The 23,889-nt window shown below is 31.4% G+C and overlaps 1 protein-coding gene across 1 annotated transcript; it reads right to left on the bottom strand.

Moving 5' to 3' along the window:
- Positions 1-1,024: 1,024 nt before the first annotated feature.
- On the bottom strand, positions 1,025-17,634 carry LOC139863341 (uncharacterized). The gene is made up of 15 exons (XM_071851976.1): positions 17,572-17,634; positions 17,182-17,458; positions 16,466-16,535; positions 16,243-16,387; positions 15,938-16,134; positions 15,657-15,840; positions 15,374-15,442; positions 15,119-15,198; positions 7,338-7,539; positions 6,995-7,205; positions 5,657-5,740; positions 3,671-3,967; positions 2,469-3,275; positions 1,901-2,089; positions 1,025-1,809 (listed from the first exon to the last, which is right to left on the bottom strand). The coding sequence occupies exons 1-15, from the start codon at positions 17,632-17,634 to the stop codon at positions 1,025-1,027; spliced, it is 3,660 nt and encodes a 1,219-aa protein (XP_071708077.1).
- Between the last annotated feature and the right edge of the window lie 6,255 nt (positions 17,635-23,889).

Genomic DNA, 23,889 nt, shown 5'->3' with positions numbered 1-23,889 from the left:
AAAATCACCGCCAAAAACAACCACTTTTCCTCCAAAAGGAGTTTCCATGCTGTTTGGATTAATTGTGCGACATATGTCTCTAAATGAACGATCCATGTTTCAACACATATCCTTTTAACCATAGGTGCTTCATCCCATATTATCAACTTAGCTTTTCTGATTAATGAAGCCAGATTACTATTAGGAAGAATTCTGCAGAAAGATTCATCAGTAAGATCAATAGGTATTGCAAATCGTGAGTGAGCAGTCCTCCAACCAGGTAATAACAACGCTGCTATACCACTCGATGCGACATTTAAAACAATTTCCCCTTTACTTCTAAAAGCAGCAGACAAAGTTTGCCATAAAAAAGTTTTGCCAGTTCCGCCATATCCGTATAAGAAGAACACTCCACCATTGTTTGATTCAGCTGCCATTTTAATAGTCTCATAAGCATGTTTTTGATCAGAATTGAGTTTCAAAATAAGATCCGAATGTTCTGTTTCAAGCGCAGACATATCGTATGAAAGTTCGTCTATAATTAGAGGAATCTCAGAGACATGAAGGGTTGTTGTAGTCGGAGTTGGCATGGAACTGTAGTTTCGCAAGGATTTGCCATTACGTTGAAGGATCTTTTCAATATCCTCGAGAATTAGGTTTTGTAGCATTTCTCTTGTCGGTTGAATAGCTGCCATAACATTTAATTTATTAAAATGATCATCTATTTTTTAAAGCATAACAACATAAAGTTAAAATCGTTGTAAGAAGTATGCTTAATGTATAATTATAATATATTTTTGAAATCATTAAGCAGTTTTTTAAACTGTCTGTACATAGTGACATTTGATGAACTTAAATATTGTTAAACGTAAATTAAAAATTGTAAAACTATAAACAATTTTTTTAACGTGTAATGTAATCATACCTGATATGCGATGATGAATGATGTCAACGGATAAGTATTCAAAAGATTTTTCAAAAACATATTCTGGTCTACTTAAACTTTCTGACAGTAGTAGTTGAGAAAAAAATCTCTTAAAAAACTTCATGAGCCCCACTGACTTGCATCTTTAATAGCGTCAATGTATTCTTGATCATCATCTAACAATCCCATTGCATAGCAAGCAGATTTGAAAGTTGGATAAATTTGACCATTTACTGTTCTTATATCCTCATAACATTTAGGCCCTTTTACCTTGTTCAACAAAATCCTTAGGTAAAAAAGTTCACCGGTTTGAGGTGACACGTGATGAATACGCCCAATGGATCCTGTGAATTTTTTCCTTTCTGTCCATTTTCTGGTATCTTTGTTCCACACAAATTTGGTTGGAAATTCAACGTAAATTAAACTTCGTGCTGCTTCCATTTTTTGATTACATAACATCCACTCAAGAAATTGAGATGTATTAACCGAAGGAGCGTCTAGTAAATCTTCAATCAATTCTTGTTCATCAAAGATAACTGATTGTTGGTCCTCCAAGTGAAAAGCTAACCATATAACTGTTGGATTTCTATGGTGTATATCAAACGCCAATATTCTCCAAACTGCCTCACAAGAAGAGACATATCTGCAGTCGTAATATTGTTTAATTTCATCAGTTTCTTCTTCATAAACTCCTACAGTAACACGATCATCTCCTTTATGTATGTATTTGAATAAGTATCTAATAGCACCAACTTGATTACACCATTTGATGTTTATATGTGCTTGATATTTCTTCAATAGATATGCATTATAAGGAACAACACTTCCATTATCGAGATCATGACCCTGTTTTGAGACCTTCCTACCATTGTCTCGTCTCCTATAAACTGGATAGCCTTCTGTATCTACACTTGTAACATCAGCGAAAGGCTTTGGGAAATGTTTTGTACATTTCTTTTCGATGTCAGTACAGGGGCATTTTGGGTTTTTTTTTGCCACACAGTCCGTGTATCATTAACTCCGACACAAGTTGATAAAGTTCTGGATCTGCGTCTTTATCTGGTATTTCTGCTGAAATATATTCATCAATATCTCCTGGTTCCGGCAGTTTGTCTTGTTCATCCAAGAAGATGCATATATGTGCATGCGGTAAACCTCGCTTTTGAAACTCAATGGTATATAATTCTGCGTTATACATGAATGTAATTAAACAGTATTAGGCATAAAAATCAAACTTCAAATATTTATTTTATTTTTTATATTTTGTGTACATATATGAAAACTTGTTAAAATAGGATAAAGAAACAATTTTACATAATGTGTTATTAAAAACAAAATCGATCTACATTAAATGGTATTGTAAGTAACAGATCTTATAGTAGAAATTGTTAACAACTATCTGTAGAATTGTATCTTAAAGTAAACTTTGTTAAAATTTTAAAAAAGGTTTGAGAAGTTAAACTTTAATATGCTATAAATAAATCATCAACCATAAAAATTAAACAAATAGAGTACATTATGAAGTAACTGTCATTGGCAATCTAAAATAGAAAAAAAAACTTACCAGCTGTAACCTTTCCAAAAATTCTGTTACGCTTGATATCATCCATTAGCCTGTCAAGTTTGATTTTAAACATTCTTGATTGGTACGCGGGTCTGTCTTCTGGGTTAAAGCCTGTATCTTCTAGTGCTCGAGTAATTTCAGGCCACTTGGAGTTACAGGAGAATGTTATAAATAAGTCGGGATATCCATAAACACGACATAAAGCCATAGCATCACGATATTTTTCTATCATATACCTTGCACTCCCGGTAAATGACAATGGCAATTTGACGCGATTACCCAACATACTATTTACAACATCACCTGTAAGTGTAGCAACTGTCAAGTTTGAGAAAGTATCTGCTCTTTGTATTCTTTTATTCAATCTGATGCAATATATTCTCTCAGACTCAACCATAGTGTAAGCATCAACCAACAATTGTTGGTGTAACTTACGTGCTAAATGTACCAATGTTGGCAGTGATCTTTCTTGAATTTTGTATGCAAAGAATTCACGCATAGTGACACGTTTTGGTTTTTTGGTTCTTACCCCAGGTATTTCTTGGTGATAAATATTTGGTCGGTAACCATCCTCAGCATACGCAAATAAAAGTGGATACTGTAGTGCCAAGTAGTGAGGATGAAGTTCACTAATTCTCATTAAGCCTTCTTTTTGACTATCGATAACTATATCCCTCTTATCAAATTCCAAATCAATGTCTCCAACGATTAATGCAACAACTTCGTCAACAGTTGGTAAATTATAGTTACGGCCATCATTTGTCCTTCTAGCAATCAACTTGATTTTGAAATTCTTATTTTGATCTTCTTCAAATCAGTCACGCGCCATTCTATAAATTTTCACAAGAGGGTTACACTGGTCAAGCAAATCCATCAACTCTTGTATAAGTGATGTATCAAGTTGGTTTTTTGTAGAAGTTGCTTCATTACCATTTCTGCCTCTGAAAAAAAATAAACTAAGTACATACAGGTAGTTATGTTGTAATATAATATACTTTATAAACTATTTGATAATAATGGATTGTAAGTCTAATTGAAAGTATATTGAATGTACTCAATTGTTGTTTTTCTGTTGTTTGCCTCATTACATGTGTCATAAATATATAGCTGTGAAAATTTAGGTCTTGAACCAGATGATGGCACCAAACCACCCATCCTATGATAGTTTTATCCCCGAATGCGAAAAGAGTAAGGACCCTTGCCGTGGTTAACTGAATTGTCTACCTTTCCACCCATAGATGTGAATGCAAATACCATGTTGTATTGTCTAACATTTTCGATAACATGTTTGCTTTTAGGATGTTTGTTGGTGTATAAATCCATTAGAAGCTGAGGTGGTTCTTTTGTGAACTCCGAAAGTTTTATGCGACCTTTTAAACAACATTGAGAAAATGCTCCTGGTAGACCCTTTGTACTTTCACCACATTTCGTTTCCTTTTTCCACAATTTAGCACCACAAGCTGAACACGTGTAAGACAAATCACCTTCATCGTAGTAAGCTATATATTTAATATGGTATTAATGTTAGTAACAGAACATGTGTAATGTGTATATAACCTAATAATTATAATCAGTATAATTTTAAATGAAATAATTGTACCTTTAGATATGCCTTTTATTTGTTGATTAGAAAGACCAGGTGTATGAACATGGCTGATATCAAATGGGATAGGTGAACTCACGTCCCTAACCGCCCGTTTACATGATTTTTCCTTTTATCCATAAGTTTAGAACGTGCGTCTGTGTTAAAATAAATAATTGATAAATATGCAATTACGTGTTATTAACACATGTATAAGTAAAATTATTACCTTTGGAATGCAATTTAGATTAGGTGATTTCAGAATCGTTTGTTAAATCTCGAAAAGGATAAATATCAGCTGGTGTAGGTATTGATGGTTTGGCAACAGCATTAGAGGTTGAACACCTGTAATTTAATGGTGATACACTCTGAAGGTGATGATTGAGAAATGTTGTTGATTGCGGTGTTGAAAAGAATGTTGATTTTGGTGTCTTTGCGGGTGTTGAATTGAAACTCCCATCTTGAAAAAACAAAAAAACAAAAATAAGAAAAGAGGTTATGATTGTAATTAAAATAGATGTAAGTAAATAATATATTTCAATAACTTCACCTAAGCAATTCACCGAAGATGATGATAATAGTGTCTCCTGCAAATATAATGAGTTCAAATCGTATCTGACACTGTTTTGATTCGTTTGTCTCTCCTTTCTTTTGATGCTAAAATTTTACTATTAAGAAATTAAGTTTACCATGCTGAGATGGGTGATTTGGTTGCGGATACGAAAAACAATTCATGTTCATAAATCCATCTGTAGTTGACCAAGAAAGTAAATGTTGGTTTGAGGTTATAACTAAAATTTAAACCATGATGAAACTGGCCAAAAAGTAGTATCGATTAAAATTTAATGTTAAATTGATAACAAACAGTGTATGTGAAATAGAAACAAATCTCAAGGTTACTTACAGTTGTTTAAATGAAAGTGCTGATGTTTTGTGGTAGAGTAATATTCTCTTCCAGAATATTAGATTGAGGATTATGATTGACGTAATCAACAGAGTTGTTTACGACACCTTTTCCCTTAGTTGAAACATTATGTTGATGCTTTTGCGTTGAAACTGATAAAGTAAAAATTTGATGTGAAATACATGATGACTATCAAGAACTTAAAAAAGTATGTAAATTTAAAGTTGTTACACAAAGTATTATGAACTATCATATGGTTTATAATAGAGCAAATACAATGATTTGGTTTATATGAATGATAGTTTTTTGTTTCTTTGAGAATAGAATAAGGTGTCATCATTTGCAACGTAAAAGATAATATAAAAATTTATGTTTTAATAAATCAAAAGCATAATGTATAATAAATAAGCAATGAAAAGCGACTCACAATTATAAACACTATTTGAGCACAACTGTGATGGTGTAAGAGGTGGGGTGTTTCCACATAACATACTTGATATGTTATTATTGATAACTACATTATTGTGGTTGAAATTCTCTTTCCCTTTAGTTCATTTTCGTGCCTCGAAATTAGGTACTGTTTTTTGTACTTGAGATGATTTCTATACGAACCAACTGCGTATACAATCAAATAAAGCATGGTTTTTATAATCAAAATGTTTCAAAAATTTTAACATAATGAAGCATATTATAAATATATACCTGCATTAATATGACTGTTTTTTGGTTGTTTTTTGGCATTGATAATTTCCTTCCTATGTTTTCTTGCTTCAGCAGGAGTTTTAACTGAAAATATAAAACATATAACAGAATATAAAGATATGCAACATCTCATTTTCTTTTTTTTTCTTTTTTTGAATATTTTTTTTGTATGAATCTTTATGTGTAGGTTACAAAAATTAAATAAATCTGATGAAAGAAAAGGTCTTACCTTCATTGTTGATATCCACCAAAGTGTATGATCGGTTGTTATCAATAACAGTTAATGGTGATCTGGAACTTGTGTTGGTTGTTGTTTTTTTTGTTCCAGGTTTGGAGTCTGCATTCCTAACCACTTTTGAACTTCGTTTTTAAGATGATGAGATATCCATAAATGTCTACACATGAGTAAAGATTAGCATTGATAAACGGTTAAATAAATATAAGTTGATAAAGATTAAAACAAACTATATGATGGTTATAAGAGATGTGAGTGTTTTTCAGAAACAAGATAATGAAATCAGCATCAATGGAGATGATCCTGTAAGTTATGAATTGAAAGTTGAACTTTTTTTATATATTTAGTATGTTTAATAAAATGAAATCGTGTTCTTCTGTAATTTAAAAATGGAAGGATTGTAAACTGAATAAGATCTTATAATGTAGGCATTTTTTTGGAATTAATATATAAATAGCGACATATTGTTGTTTACTTTTTAAAAACCAATTAATTTAAAATTCAAAAATATAGGTTGGAATTTGAATACTACATGTACACTAATAGTGCATAAAAAAGACATTCCTAAAATTCAAAAATATAAGTTGGATTTTTTTTTTTTTTTATATAGAAGAGGATTTGTATTTGAGCTTGTTAAAATTTGTTGGTGTTGAAATATATTCATTTACAATAATGGATTTAATTTATTTTCGTAATAGTATTTGGATGTGAGAAAGCAACAACAACTGATGTCTTAGTTTCATGCATGACAATGTTATTGCAATTGTTGTTCATATTCAAATAATGAATATGACCTATGATATAGTTAAGATAAAAAGAATGCATACATTACATAATACGATAGCAATTCATAAATTATTTAATTTCATTACAAAAAGTGGTATATTGTGAAGCTAAAAAGTTGGCGACAATCAAACCAAACACAAGCTTAAGTTATGAGAAATTACTAAAAAGTAGCTTCACAATAATATTCAAACAAACTAAAAACATAAACATTACGCCTGCTGATTAAAGGAAAATAGCAGACACATAAACCTTGCACTAACTTGATTAAACATCATTTGCATCATTAGGAACTTCAATCTAGATAAATTCAAGTGCACTTATATCAAATCCAAATATAACCTGATTGCCAACTTTCAATCCATGGGCTTTGATATAACTTTCCCAACCAGCAGAGACACACAACTTCTTTTTCCCCTTCTTACCCTCATTGATGAGACCCCAGGTCCAAGGGAATCCATCTAAATCAATGACAGTGATTTTCATGCGTGACTTGAGTTGCGGAAGTAAGTTGAAAACCTCTGGTAAGCGCTAAAAAAATCGTTTGAAAAAGACCAATAATCACATAAATGTTTGAATGATTATAGACATTGCATAAACTAACGTCATATATTTTGATATTACTAAAAATAGTTTTTTATTAGTAGTTAGTAAGAATTTTACCCAAATATTAGCCCCTGGCATGGTCATCCAAACATATATGTTTTTCCCATCATTAAAGACTTTACAAAACTGAGTAGGTTGAGGGTCATCTATTCCATCGTCAGATTCGGTTTTTGGTTCAATGAGTGGGTTAATTTCAATTGGATGGTATTCTGTTCCAAGCAAGTCTTGATCGTCTTCGATTTTCACTGCTGAATTGAACCTGTAAGAAATAGAAATAGTTTATAATAATTAGAGCAATTGTGCCAGAAGTCATTCTTAGTTATAAAAACAAAAGGTAGATAATTGATTATTTCAAGGTAATGTTCCATTGAATTTTTAAGTGTTATATGAACATATTACTGTTGCATGTGTGAAGATTAACATATTACTGTATATTTTTGGGCAGCCATTGTATATGAATCAAAGATTAAAGTCAAAAATAGATCTTTGATGGTAATTGTCAAAATAAAATTTATATTTTTATAAAAAAACCCTAAATGTACAATTTTAAAAATAATAAAATGTCAGTCTACAACTAAAAATTATTCATGAATAATAATAGAAAAAATTTCAAGAAACCTGTGTTGATTTCGTGAACAGAAAAGGTTGTATCAAAACATTGATGATAAATATGTATGTAACACTATAGATTGTAAGATGAAAATATGCAAAATAGGGTTTTACAGTCACTTTAAACCAAGTCGATGGTGTTTGATTACATCACAATCATCTATATATTACAGAAATATGAAAAAATAAAAATGTAAAGATCGGAATTAGTAAACTTACATCTTGTTAAACGATTGATTTTGGAAGATGATAGGGTTTCTTGAATAGAGAGTTAGGTGGATGAAAATATTTGTGTGTAAATGTGAGATTTCTTGAGTTATGTGTATCAAGTTATTTTATATTAATCTAGTGAATGGTTTGAGTAAGGGTGCCGGTTGGGCCATTGAAAATGTATTTGGGCTTTGCAAAACGTTTAAAGAATATGATTGATCCGTGATTTGGCCCGTTAAATAAATTGTATCTGTTTTTGAGTTACGAATAAAAATTGGTATGCAATATAAGTAGCATCACAAATCTAGTTATGGCTGGTATAACCAAAAAAAAATAAAACAAAGATTATAAATGCATATTTAGAAATTGTATAGTTTAAGATATATATTTATATTTATATTTATATTTATAACATAATAAGGAGAATATATTTGGTCGGAGGTCTACTCGGAAGCAATCTCTCTATCCGTCGAATAGAGAGAGATAGATGAATTTTTCTACTTTTGTGGGTGGAGAAATGACTTGTCTTTATTCTCGGATAGGGGAAGGATTGTCTATATCTCACCTCCCCCATACACCACGCATGCGGTATTGGGTTTTGTTGTTGTTGTTGTATAATAAGGAGAATATATAATTATAGTAAATAAGTATGAAACATTTAGTAAGTTGTATAAATGTATTTTTGATGACTTCTCAATGTAAATTTTGTTACTGGTGTAACTTTTTAAGTGATTAAGGAATATTGTTAACATGGTTTAATAATAACTGTATTATGTAATTTTTAAATAAAATGAAAAGACTATAATATACTGAAACACATAAGGTAATGAAAACCATGCTTTAAATTAAATAGTTCAAAGGAAATAAATAATAACTTCAAAACACCAACAAATGGAAATGATAATCAAACATAATGTCAAAAAACGCATGGAGTAGAAAAAATAGATCAAATAAAATGAAAAATGTTATAATATATAAATATATATATATATATAAATGGATAGTCAATTATTGATACACAAAAGTAATATTATTGTATTACCTAAACTTGTGATATTTTTGCTATAAATAGCCATGAATGCAAGCATTAAACTTGTACCATTTCTCACACTTACAAAGTGTTTCTTTCTTTCTCTCCATTATCATCTTTGTTCTTACACTTCATTATTAGTATTCTAAATCAAGAGTCAAATCACTAAAGGTAGTTATAAGCCTACTGAATTATAACATCAAGAATCAAACCACTAAAGGTAGTTATAAGCCTACTGAATTATAACATCAAGAATCAAACCACTAAAGGTAGTTATAAGCCTACTGAATTATAACACGTTATCAGCACGATAATCTTAATACTAATTATGGTTGGCTCTGCCACCTAAATGATATATGGTCGGTTATACCACCTGAATAATATATGATCGACACTGTCGTCTAATTATCATTTATGTTACTTACATTTATATTTCAATTATCTAACATTTATATGGCCGACACTGTCGCCTAATTATCATTTATGTTACTAACATTTATATTTCTATTATCTAACATTTATATGGCCGACACTGTCGCCTAATTATCATTTATGTTTACTAATATTTATATTTATGTTATATAACATTTATTAATGATTACTTACATATGGTCGACACTGTCACCTACTTATCATTTATGTTATATTAAATTTATGTTTAATGTTTATATACTTATGAATATAAAGTGACTATAATTTATCATGTTGTTTGTTTTAATAGAAAATGTCGAATCTGGAAAAGCTTAAATTTACTCCTTTAGAATCAACTGGAAACAACTACATGTCATGGGTTATAAAAGTAAAAATGCATCTTAAATCAATGGGCATTCTTGAAGCCATAAATGAAAACAACAATTGTTCTGAAAAAGAACAAGCAACGGCATGTTGCTTTATTCATCAACATATTGATGAATGCTTACAAAATAATTATGTGACTGTAGAAGATCCCCATGTTTTATGGGAAGGTCTCAAAAGCAGATTCAATAATCAAAGAGAAATTTTACTTCCAGCTGCTATGGAACAATGGAGAACATTAAGGTTCCAAGACTTTAAGAAAGTAAATGAATATAGCTCAGCTCTGTATAATACATGTTCACAACTTAAATTCTGTGGACATGAAATAAGTGATGCGGACATGATGGAGAAAACTTTCTCCACAATGAATGCTGCAAACATCACAGTGCAAAGAAATTTGAGAATGCTAAAGTTCAAAACATATCCTGAACTTAATTCATATCTCTTAGTTGCAGAGCAAAATGATGAGCTATTAATGAAAAATCAGCAATCCCGTCCTACTGGTACACTTGCAATCCCTGAAGCAAATACTGCAAATAATTATAAACAGGGACAAGGACGCGGGCAAGGTCGTGGTTATAATAACCATCACCATCATCATGCCAAAAGCCATAACTATGGTAGAAACCATCCTTATGGTAATGGTAATGGGCGAGGACGTGGTCGTGGTCGTGGCCGTGGTGGTCAAAGAAATAATAATCCACGAAAATATAAATATCAACCACAAAACAAGCCCACTAAACAAGATGTTGAAGAAAATTCTTCTAAAAATTCTGAAGAATCTTGCTACAGATGTGGTAGAATGGGCCACTGGGCTAATACTTGCCGAACATCTAAACATCTTGTTAAGATGTATCAGGATTCGCTGAAAGATAAAGAAAAGGAAGTAAACTTTGTGGATAACGTCGATCCAACAGTCACTGAGAAACCATCTGATTTATATGAAGATTTCTTGAATGTTTAAGTTGTGTGTCTTTCGAAAAATAAACGATTTAATATCGTCTGTCTTTGTCATTATGTTTGCTAAATGTTTCAATACTATCTATTTGCGTTTAAAATATTGTGTAATATTAATGTACTCACTATTTATTTCTTATATATGAAGTTCAATATGAATTTTGCTGGAATACAACATCAATCAAGTGGTGGAGATCTCTGTATAGCAGACAGTGGAACTACACACACTATACTTAAATCCGAGAAATATTTTATTGATCTAAAACCAACGGAAGGAACTATACATACAATATCAGGACCTGCTAACTTGATAAAAGGGATAGGAAAGGCAAATTTCATACTACCAAATGGTACAAAATTTTTAATAAATGATGCCTTATTTTCTCCCAAGTCAAGCAGAAATTTATTGAGTTTCTCCGACATATACCTTAACGGGTATGATTATCAGTCAGTGACAACAGAAAATGAGAAATATTTAAGTATCACTGACAAGAGTCATGTGGTTGAAAAACTGCCAAGATTTAGTTCTGGATTACATTATACACATATAAATGTACCAGAAATACATATGGTAGTTAACGAAAAATATATTGATCCTGGTGTATTCAGTTTATGGCATAACAGATTAGGCCATCCAGGATCAACAATGATGAAAAGGATTATTGAATGTACTCATGGACATCCACTAAAGGATAGAAAAATCCATCATGATACAATGGTTCCATGTACATCTTGCTCTCTTGGAAAATTGATAACTAGACCCTCACCACTTAAGGTTGAGAAAGAATCACCAATGTTTCTTGAAAGAATTCAAGGTGATATATGTGGACCAATTCATCCACCATGTGGACCATTTAGATATTTCATGGTTCTAATAGACGCATCTAGCAGATGGTCTCATGTTTGTCTGTTATCAAGCCGTAATGTGACATTTGCAAAATTTCTTGCCCAAATTATTAAATTGAGAGCTCATTTTCCTGATTACACCATTAAAAGGGTGAGACTTGATAATGCTGGTGAATTTACATCTCAAGCATTTAATGACTATTGCATGTCTATAGGAATTGTTGTTGAACATTCTGTTGCTCATGTGCATACACAAAATGGTTTAGCCGAGTCATTGATTAAACGTTTACAGTTAATTGCTAGACCATTGATAATGAGAACAAAACTCCCTGTATCTATATGGGGTCATGCAATTTTACATGCTGCTGCATTGATTCGCATCAGACCAAGTGCAAGTCATAAATATTCCCCCCTACAACTTGCTTTTGGTCAAGAGCCAAATATTTCACATCTTAGAACATTTGGTTGTGCAGTGTATGTTCCAATTGCGACATCACAACGTACAAAAATGGGTCCTCAAAGGAGGTTGGGAATATATGTTGGATATGAAACATCTTCAATATTAAGGTATATTGAACCTATGACAGGTGACGTTTTTACAGCACGTTTTGCTGATTGTCATTTTAATGAAACATTATTCCCTAGATTAGGGGGAGAAATGAAAAATAAAGAAAATGATGTTTCATGGTGTGAACCTCAATTAAAGTATCTTGATCCTCGCACAAAAGAATGCGAGACAGAAGTTCAAAAGATAATGCATATACAAGAACTTGCAAATCAATTGCCTGATGCATTTACAGATACAAAAACGGTGACAAAATCATATATACCAGCAGTAAATACTCCAGCTCGAATTGAAATTCCAAAAGCTGGCAATAACGTCACTCATGAATCTTTGCCACGTCAGAAACGTGGAAGACCAATTGGTTCAAAGGATAAAAATCCTCGAAAAAGAAAATCAGCTGATAATGAAGTAAAAGAAAGTGTTCAAGAAGAACCACAAATCAGTACTCCTACTGCAGAGGAGATTGATGATGTCAATACAGAAATTGCAATCAATTATGCATATTCAAAAATATTATGGAACCGAAATGAAATGAAAAATCTTGATGAGAAATTTTCATTTAATGTTGCATATGACATCATGAATAATGATGATGATCCAGAACCAACATCTATGGTTGAATGTCAAAATAGACATGATTGGGCTCAATGGAAAGAAGCAATACGAGCTGAATTAGAATCACTCAATAAAAGAAAAGTTTTCGGATCCATCATTCTCACTCCTAAAGATGTGAAACCTGTAGGATACAGATGGATTTTTGTCCGAAAAAGAAATGAGAAAAATGAAGTTACAAGGTATAAAGCTAGACTTGTAGCTCAAGGTTTTTCTCAAAGACCGGGAATTGATTATGAAGAAACTTATTCCCCTGTTATGGATGCAATTACTTTTAGGTACTTAATCAGTCTGGCAGTTTCTAAAAATTTAGAAATGCATCTCATGGATGTTGTGACTGCTTACCTATATGGATCACTTGATAGTGATATATATATGAAGATACCTGAAGGATTTAAGGTACCAGAAGCATCAAATGCAAAACCCAAAGAAATGTATTCGATTAAATTACAAAGATCTTTATATGGGTTAAAACAATCGGGACGTATGTGGTATAACCGATTAAGTGATTACTTGATAAGCAAAGGGTATACAAATAACCTTACTTGCCCTTGTGTTTTCATTAAGAAAACAACATCCGGATATGTGATCATAGCTGTTTATGTTGATGATCTTAACATCATAGGTACAAATAAAGAGATCTATGAAGCCATTCAACTTCTAAAGAAAGAATTTGAAATGAAAGATCTTGGAAAAACCAAGTATTGCCTTGGTTTACAAATTGAGCATATGCCTAATGGTTTACTTGTACATCAAACAACATATACTGAAAAGATTTTGAAACGTTTCAATATGGACAAGGCAAAACCATTAAGTACTCCTATGGTTGTTAGATCACTCAATGTTGAAACTGATCCATTTCGTCCATGTGAAGATCATGAAGATATTCTTGGACCAGAAGTACCATATCTTAGTGCAATTGGAGCTCTTATGTATCTTACAAATTGTACAAGACCTGACATTTCTTTTGCAGTTAATTTGTTGGCAAGGTTCAGCTCTGCTCCTACCAAAAGACACTGGAATGGGATCAAACACATATTTCGATACCTTCGAGGAACTACTGATTTAGGATTATTTTATTCTAACGAATCAAAACAAGATTTGGTTGGTTATGCTGATGCAGGTTATTTATCTGATCCACATAAAGCTAAATCTCAAACTGGATATGTATTCCTAAATGGAGGTACTGCAATATCATGGCGTTCTCAAAAACAAACACTTGTTGCTACATCATCAAATCATGCCGAAGTGATTGCATTACATGAAGCTACTCGGGAATGTTTTTGGTTGAGATCAATGACACAAATCATTACTGATTCTTGTGGACTAGAACGCGATAAAAGTCCAACAATTATCTATGAAGATAATGCAGCTTGCATAGCACAGATGAAAGAAGGGTATATCAAAAGTGACCGAACCAAACACATACCTCCTAGATTCTTCTCATACACTCAAAATCTCATTAAGGACAACGAGATTGAAATGAGATATGTTCAATCCAGCAAAAACTCTGCTGATCTTTTCACGAAAGCACTTCCAACTGCTATTTTCAGAACACACGTTCATAACATTGGCATGAGACATGTTCAAAAGATGTAACAACCGAAGCGATGTCTACTTGAGGGGGAGTCAACTCCATGCTGCACTCTTTTTCCCTTAGCTAAAGTTTTTCCCACTGGGTTTTCTTTAGCAAGGTTTTTAACGAGGCAGTAACTTACAGTTGATCTTCAACAAACAAAATTGCTATCCAAGGGGGAGTGTTATAATATATAAATATATATATATAAATGGATAGTCAATTATTGATACACAAAAGTAATATTATTGTATTACCTAAACTTGTGATATTTTTGCTATAAATAGCCATGAATGCAAGCATTAAACTTGTACCATTTCTCACACTTACAAAGTGTTTCTTTCTTTCTCTCCATTATCATCTTTGTTCTTACACTTCATTATTAGTATTCTAAATCAAGAATCAAATCACTAAAGGTAGTTATAAGCCTACTGAATTATAACATCAAGAATCAAACCACTAAAGGTAGTTATAAGCCTACTGAATTATAACATCAAGAATCAAACCACTAAAGGTAGTTATAAGCCTACTGAATTATAACAAAAAATTTAAACATCGCCAAGGTCGATAGACTTCTTAGCTTTGTTGGTGCTGCAATTGATTGAAAGTGGACTTTCTTTGAGTTCTTTCTTCACAACTTTTTTCGTGGGGTGAATCCTGTGTTAAGTGACAGATCAATAGCATGATTTTTCTCAGTTGGCAGGGACGATGATCCACACTATACAGAAGCAAGATAAACTTGTTAGTAGACTGACTAATGTCTATTGATTTAGTTTGTGTACTTTATAGTTGTCATTCATGTGTAATTGAATGAAGAAACGTATAACAGATAAATAAAAGTTTGTGAAAATGTCATATATGCAAGGATTAATATAGAAAAAGCGTAGTAAAACCTTTGCAGACATTGAAAGTTCACTGCTGTCATCTTTTATTGAGAGAGTGCTTATCTTTAATTTGTCAATCTGCAAAATAAGATAATGTGTAATTGTAGATATCTGATAAAAACTGTATAAATGTTTTTGATTTGTTTCAAAAATAGAACGGATAAAGGTATAGCATAATAACGTAAAAATGTTAATTAATTTTCAACCTTGAGTTGTTCATAAATGCAGCTTCAGTGGTCGCATCTTTAACAGTGTAATTTGATGTTGAGTATTTCTTGTTATAGCCGCTAACCTCTAACTTGAAAAGCAGTGTATTATTTAAAAGGGCATCTAACTCAATAGGGAAATCTTGATCTTCTGGCAATGACTTTGTTAAAGTATACGCTGATTCTTTGACATACTTTAAAACCTGACTCTCGAAAAGAGTAAGAGTTGCAACTCCGTTTTCATCCGCAACACGAACACTGACTTTGAACCTAATTTATGCATTTTGATACACTTAGATAGGCATGAATATATTTTATGTAATTTATAAAAGACATTAAAGGTTGATTGGTGTAGGATGTTACGTACCTGACCACAACATGAGGATTTTCACCACATGCCGAACATTTGTGTTTAAATGCAAGTTGTTCATCTATGTCGATGGTCAAATCAACTTCCTTACTGACGGTGTTTGCTTTTTTGTGGCACTTTTTACATGCAATGTATGACCATGGTTCATCAGGTTCAATTGCAATGATTTCAGCGTGTACAATAAAAATCCCTGTCTGTTGTCAAAATCAGATGAAGGTGTGTGCTTACTTACAAACACTTATATATTAAACATAATTTCTTTGATAAAGGAATCTTAGTGCATAATATTCGATATAACGTACATTTTCGAAGGACAAGTCACAACATTGAACACACAAGGCACCGGTAAACCAATCATCAAGTGATTTAACAGGTGGTGTCAGTGCTGGTGTCAAAGAAGGTCCTAATGTATGTTCTGAATCATCTTTGTTGCACATTGCTTCAAGACTGCATATTTGTGGTACAGAGTAAGTGACAATCCAAGTTAACTTATGAGGAGTTTTTAATTTGTGAAAGTGTACAAACCTTTGTTTGAATTCTTTGATAGCTGGAAGGTCAGTGTCAATATAAATTCTGCTGAAATTCCAATCTGTACCTACAATCAAATGATCTTTTGAAAATACAATGAAAAATTAATGTCAGAAAAACTTGCATTCTCAAAACAAAATGGTGTGTTAGTATGGAATGGCTTAATAATTATATATATATATATATATATATATATATATATATATATATATATATATATATATATATATATATATATATATATATATATATATATATTACTTACTTCCATATTTTGCAGTACAGCCAAATTGAATAATGAGCACAACACACTAATTATCTGGGATATCTTTCATCAAAGTTAGAAACTTGGTCATGTACTTAGAAAATAAAGTGCAGCCAACAATTTGTCCACTGTTAATTGTAAAATAAAAAAGATATGTTAGTGAGGATATTTATTATACTAAAATATACATTGGATGTGATGGATATGATTGATTAAAAGGGGTTGATAATACTCCAGATTTTTTAATTCCAGGTTGATATATTGAGACTTTTCTTCAGCACTACCACCATAAGACTTAGGTTCGCGATTATAAAAATGGACTCTTCCAATTACATCTGCATAGTGAAAGATATTTTTATGCCAGTTGAATAATATTTAATAATTAACCAATATATGAGGATGTTTAGTAACATCTATAGAATCATGAATTAAGGATTGAATTAAGGACCTGCAGTTGCCTTCTCTGGTAGTTGGCAAGTTATTAGATCAGAAAAAGGGATGAACTTGAAACCATCATTGCCATTCCATTCTGTTGAAGGAACTGGAATCAAAGCAGATTTATTGGTAATCATGACCTTCGATTGATGAAGCCAATGAGCAAGCTTGTTTTTATTAGGATTGTTACAAACAAATGCGTTTTTGATCAAATATTGGTCCTGTTCTTTTAAAAGCTGATCATATTTATCCTTGATCTGATTTCTAACAACAATGCCAATATGATCACCCTAAAAAAAGATGAGTAAATCAGTATTTACTAAATAGGAATCTACCATTTGCAATATAACTAATCAAATAATAAAAATTAAAAGTATAATAAACTAAAAATAAAAGAAAGTACCAGTTCATCAACTGCTATTATATCAAGAAAAGGCAAACCATTGTCTAAAGCTACCCTTGTCATGGTTTCAATGCTCAAGATTTTAAGGCAGATATTGTAACATCTCACATTTTTCCGTTAATTTATTTTAACGTCGTCTTTTTTTTTTTAAGATAATACCTTCGTTATCTAAATTCGTATCGTCCGTTGACTAGTGTTTTAATATTTTTCCGTTATTTAATTGTAACATCTCTCGTTACCCTAGCGTATTTAAAATATTTCGTTCGGTTAATTCACGCACCCGCTTTTAAACTCGAGGGACTAAACTTGCCAAGTGGGCAAACTAGTTGACTAGGTCAACTAGTCAACCCACCACCACGACCACTCCCACTCATTCCATTCACCCATCTTTCTCTCTTTCTCTTTTTTCTCTCTAGTTGCAAGAACACCCATTTCACCCAAATCTTTAATTCGTCATCTAAATCCAAATCAAGAAGCTAACATCAAAACAAATTGCATATTTGGAATCCTTGCATCTTCCTCTACAACTTGATACTAATTTCATCTCGTTTGGATAACTTTTCTAAAACTCTAGATTTCATGTTCTTAGTGTTTTTGACTTGAAATGGTGTTAGTTAGTGTCTATGGCTCATTGTGATGTCGTGTATGTAATTTGTATGCTCGATCTTGTTATTTGGTGTAACTAGCATGAACAATTGAAATGGGTTAGTTAACTCTTTGATTTTGGATGATGAAATGTGTTTATATGTTAAACCTTGTGTGTTAAAAGTGTTACTAGTATTGTTAGCTTCGTTTTGGTATGTTGGATGACATGAAAACCTTGCATTAACATGATTATTGATTTTGTGATTCTTGGTTAGGGTTTGATAGATTTTAAAATGAAGTTTTGATGCATGGAATGCTATGAGACATTATTTGTAAGTGTTTAGTTGTATTGTATGTTTAATTACCTTCGAAATGGTATATCGTATGCGCAAATTGTATTCTCGAATCATGAAATACGTTTTACGAACTTGAAACTTTAGTGATAAACTTTTAACGATCACTCGATGAGGATTTGGTCATTTTAAATGATGTAATTGGTTGATGATATGTGTTTAATTGTAATCCTCGTCAAAATACCTTTTCAACGATATTAGATACGTGTCTTAAGTGTTTTCGGTTCATAAATTGTGTTTGATTGAAGTTTGGCTCGACACTTAGAAAATTTTCAGCAACCCACCAGGTCAGTTGATTGGGACGCCGTCCAAGCCTTCATTGTTAGACGCCGTCCAGACCTTTTGGACGCCATCCAAATGAACTGCATATTTCTGCCCAACTTGGTCGTTTACCGTTTAATTCTAACTATGCTACGCACCTCCGATTAACATGAAACTTGGCCAACATGTTCATATATGATTACTAATTGAAGAAAAATTGTTGGATCCCCGACCCGACCCCGTTGACTTTGACCAAGTTTGACTTTTAGTCAAACTTAACCAAATGCGTATGCAATCGTTCTAACGTGCTTTTATACTTATATCTTGCATGAAACTTGACAACGTGATTCACATGCTATAGAATCGAGTCACAACGAGCCATAGGAATAATTGAACACATTTCGAAAGACCTTGTGTCATAACCGATAATTGATACGACTTATTTATTTAGGCCAAGAGTAAGCAACTTTCATTGCACAACGTTTAATTACAAGTACTTTGGCATGCAACTACGGTGAGATCATAGTCCCATCTTTTCAACAACTTTTATACTTTTAAATCATGGGATGAGAAACATATACATTTTATACTTTTATACGTTGAACACAAGTACGAAAACAAACATTTCACGTGCGAGTTAGAACAAAAAGCCTCAATTCAATTATCATTAGTTACACTTGCAGGGTGTAAGCGCAAAATTATGTTGTGTGGCCATACGGGTTTGACGAACCCTCATTCGGACGGTTCGCTACTGTTAGCGGATGAAATGTAATTTTATCGTGTATAGTGTAGGTTCTAACACTATGATTCAGAGGTACCATTCAGTAAAGCCTTGATAATTGGGTGCTCGACATACAAACAACATCTTTGGAATGCAAACGATTTGGATAATCAACTATACTAAATCTTGTGGTTCAAAAACATACTTTACAAATACACCTATGATTTCACCAACGTTTTTCATTGGCAGTTTCTATATGTTTCTCAGGTTCATACTTGGCTACTTGATACATGCTTCCGCACACTTTGATTACTTGCTTGGGGTCAAGCATACATGCATACTGATAATGCTAAAAATGAACATATATTTCATAGCATTATCCCTCAAGAAAGACAAGCTTTTAGTTGCAATTGTTCTATTTACAAGTGATATTCGTTTAAATAATAAAAGGTGAAGACAAAAGACAGATTCGACGAATTGAAGACGCAAACGACCAAAAAGCTCATAAGTACAAAGTACAATCAAAGTGGTTCCAATTATTGATAAGAAACGTCTCAAAATTACAAGAGTACAAGACGCGAAATGCAAAATACAAGATATTAAATTGTACGCAAGGACGTTCGAAAATCCGGAACCGGGACCAAAGTCAACTCTCAACGCGCGACGCAACGGACTAAAAATTACAAGTCAACTATGCACAAGAATAAAATATAATATTTAAATAATTATATAAATTATTTATATATTATAATAAAAACCGTCGGCAAGCTAGGAGCCAAACTCTTGTGAGCTGGAAAAAGGGGCCATGCGATCGCATGGCCTGGAAGGAAAAAATCCATGCGATCGCATGGCAGTAGGTGACAGCCCACATGCCTATAAATTCGCAGTTTTGGTTGATCATATATCCATCCATCTCTCTATCTCACTCACGTATATATATATATATATATATATATATATATATATATATATATATATATATATATATATATATATATATATTATATTATAATTTTAATTTTAATTTTAATTCTAATAATAAGGGTATGTTAGCGAATGTTGTAAGGGTGTAAGTCGAAATACTGTCCGTGTAACGCTACGCTATTTTTAATCACTGTAAGTTATGGTTAATGTTATTTTTAAATTAATGTCTCGTAGCTAAGTTATTATTATGCTTATTTAATACCGGAGTAATTGTGATGTTGGGCTAAATATTAAAATTGGATAATTTGGCTTTGTACCATAATTGGGGTTTGGATAAAAGAACGACACTTGTGGAAATTAGACTATGGGCTATTAATGGGTTTTATATTAACTAAATGATACCTCATTGATTTAATATATAGACTTATAATTTGACGTATTTATATATAACCACATACGCTTAACTGGGTACGGTGGGCGGGATATCTATAAATACCAATAATTGTTCATTTTACCGGACACGGAACTGGATTAATAGTTAATAGACTTGTTGAAACAGGGGTGGATTACATTCAAGGGTAATTGGTGTAATTATTAACAAAGTAGTAAAACCTTGGACTACACGCAGTCGATAACCTGGTGTATTCATTAAACAAAGTATTAAGACCTTGTTACAATTCGAATCCCCAATTAGTTGGAATATTTGACTTCGGGAATAAGATAATTTGACGAAGACTTTCGCACTTTATGATTATGACTGATGGACTATTATGGACAAATCCGTATGGACATATCGAATAATCCCGGACAAAGGACAATTAACCCATGGTAATAAAACTAAAATCAACACGTCAAACATCATGATTACGGAAGTTTAAATAAGCATAATTTATATATTTCATATTTAATTGCACTTTGTTATAAAAGTAATAATTGGATGATAATTTTATTATTATTATAGATATTGCATAGTATATTTTTTTGAGTATAAATAGGTGTGTTGAGTTAGAGTTTATTGGATGTATTTTTTGGTTAACAAAAAACACTCTCTCTCTCTAGATTCCAAATGCCACCAAACTCTCATTGTACATTTTTCTATAAATAAAAAACCAATTACTCATACCTTTTGTTCAACCTTTGTTTTCTCCGTTTTACAGTATCTCTATCTCTATATACCTTCTACAGTCAAGAACCACTAAAGGTAGTTATAAGCCTACTGAATTATAACACGTTATCAGCACGATTATCTCAACATTTATACTAAATATGGTTGGCTCTGCCACCTAACTAATATATGGTCGGTTATACCACCTAAATGATATATGGTCGACACTGTCGCCTAATTTACATTTATGTTATCTAACATTTATTTATGTATACTAACATTTACATTTATGTTATCTAACATTTATTTATGTATACTAACATTTATTTATCTAACATTTATTTATGTATACTAACATTTACATTTATGTTATCTAACATTTATTTATGTATACTAACATTTACAGTTATGTTCACTAACATTTATATTTATGTTATTTAAGTTATATATGGTCGGTTATACCACCTGAATTATATTTTTTGTAATCTAACTCTTATTAACTTTACTAACATTTATATTTATGTTAATAAGACCTCATGATTGTACGCAACACATCATTTGACAACACGGTACTTTATGTACCCAACACATCATTTGACAACACGGTACCATGGGTCGAGATTAATTCCGATCAATACGAATACGATGGGGTCTTTATATGTTATCTAACATTTATGATTACTTATGCAATTAATCATTATTTATTTCATGCATACTAATGTTTATTCTTAAAAGTAAATCTTAAAAGTTAAAATAAGAAAAAATAGTTTGTATTTTTATTAAAAGTAAATCTTAAAAGTTAAAATAAGAAAAAGTAGTTTGTATTTTTATTAAAAGTAAATCTTAAAAGTTAAAATAAGAAAAAATAGTTTGTATTTTTATTAAAAGTAAATTTTAAAAGTTAAAATAAGAAAAAGTAGTTTGTATTTTTATTAAAAGTAAATCTTAAAAGTTAAAATAAGAAAAGTAGTTTTGTATTTTTATTAAAAGTAAATCTTAAAAGTTAAAATAAGAAAAAGTAGTTTGTATTTTTATTAAAAGTAAACCTTAAAAGTTAAAATAAGAAGAAAAAAAATCTTGTCCTTTATATTACTCATACGCGTTTTGATATAGTGACTTTATTCGTTAACGTCAACTAACGACGTTACAACGGTCATATATACATAACGGTTGTTAACGTCAACTGACGACGTTACAACAACTATATTTTTCAAATATAAAATAAACATCTCCGTTTTCACATTTTCACAAATCAATCTTCATTTTTCAGATTACTACTCTCAAAAAGTTTTTGTAAAAATAATTCACACAAGGATGATTTTTCCTATTGTATTGGTCATATTAACTATCATCATTGTTGCTAATATACCACCGGGTGAACCTATATTCTATCCTGCCCTTGTGGTTTTATTATTTGTAATCATACCATTATTCTGTTGTTTGCTACTTATGAATTTAAAATGATTCTAATTTCATTTTATTATTTGTCTATGAATAGAAGTTGATTATGATTATGATTTATGTTATTCATCTTTTTGATAATAGAAAATGTCGAATTTGAAAAGGCTTAAATTTGCTCATTTAGAACAAGTGGGAACAACTACTTAACATGGGTTATGAATGTAGAAAAACATCTCGAATCAAACGGTATTTTAGAAACCCTGAATGAAAATAACAATTATTCCGAACAAGAGAAAGCAATAGTAAGTATTTTTCTTAGCAAACATATTGACGAGTCCTTAGAATCTACATATTATATGATCGAAAATCCAAGTGTATTATGGAAAATACTCAAAGATAGATACGATATTAATTATCAAAAAAAAAAATAATAATAATAATAACGGTGATCCATGAAAGAATAAAATTAAAGATATTAGTAGACGCTCTTATAAGAATTCCGTAGATTCTTATTAATGATCTGGTAACGTGGATCATCAGTCTAGTATTTCTTGAATACATGAACATCTTGTTTAGCTCTACAAATAAGTCCCAAAAGAAAAGAAAACGAGAGTGAATCTGTTGACAAATCTTGATTAAATTAACCCTGAGCTACCTTGAGACTTGAATGGTTTGAATTTTCTAAGATGCCTAGTTTTTTTTTTATGTATCACTCATAAATAAATGGTTTTAGACCATAACGCATATGTTTTATTAAGTGTTATCTTTTATGTACTTCAGATTATAACTTGTTTGCATGTAATATAATTTGATTATCTTGCTGAAATATAACTCATTATTTGCTTATCTTATTTGAAGTTTTAGTATGAATCCTGCAGAAATACAACATCAATTAAATGGTAAAGTCCTATGTATTGCAGATAGTAGTAACATACACACTATGATCAAATCTAAGAAATATTTCATTG

Source organism: Rutidosis leptorrhynchoides, chromosome 8 (assembly GCF_046630445.1).
Source record: "Rutidosis leptorrhynchoides isolate AG116_Rl617_1_P2 chromosome 8, CSIRO_AGI_Rlap_v1, whole genome shotgun sequence".
NCBI classification, from domain to species: domain Eukaryota; kingdom Viridiplantae; phylum Streptophyta; class Magnoliopsida; order Asterales; family Asteraceae; genus Rutidosis; species Rutidosis leptorrhynchoides.
This window is presented reverse-complemented; position numbering and strand designations above follow the sequence as displayed.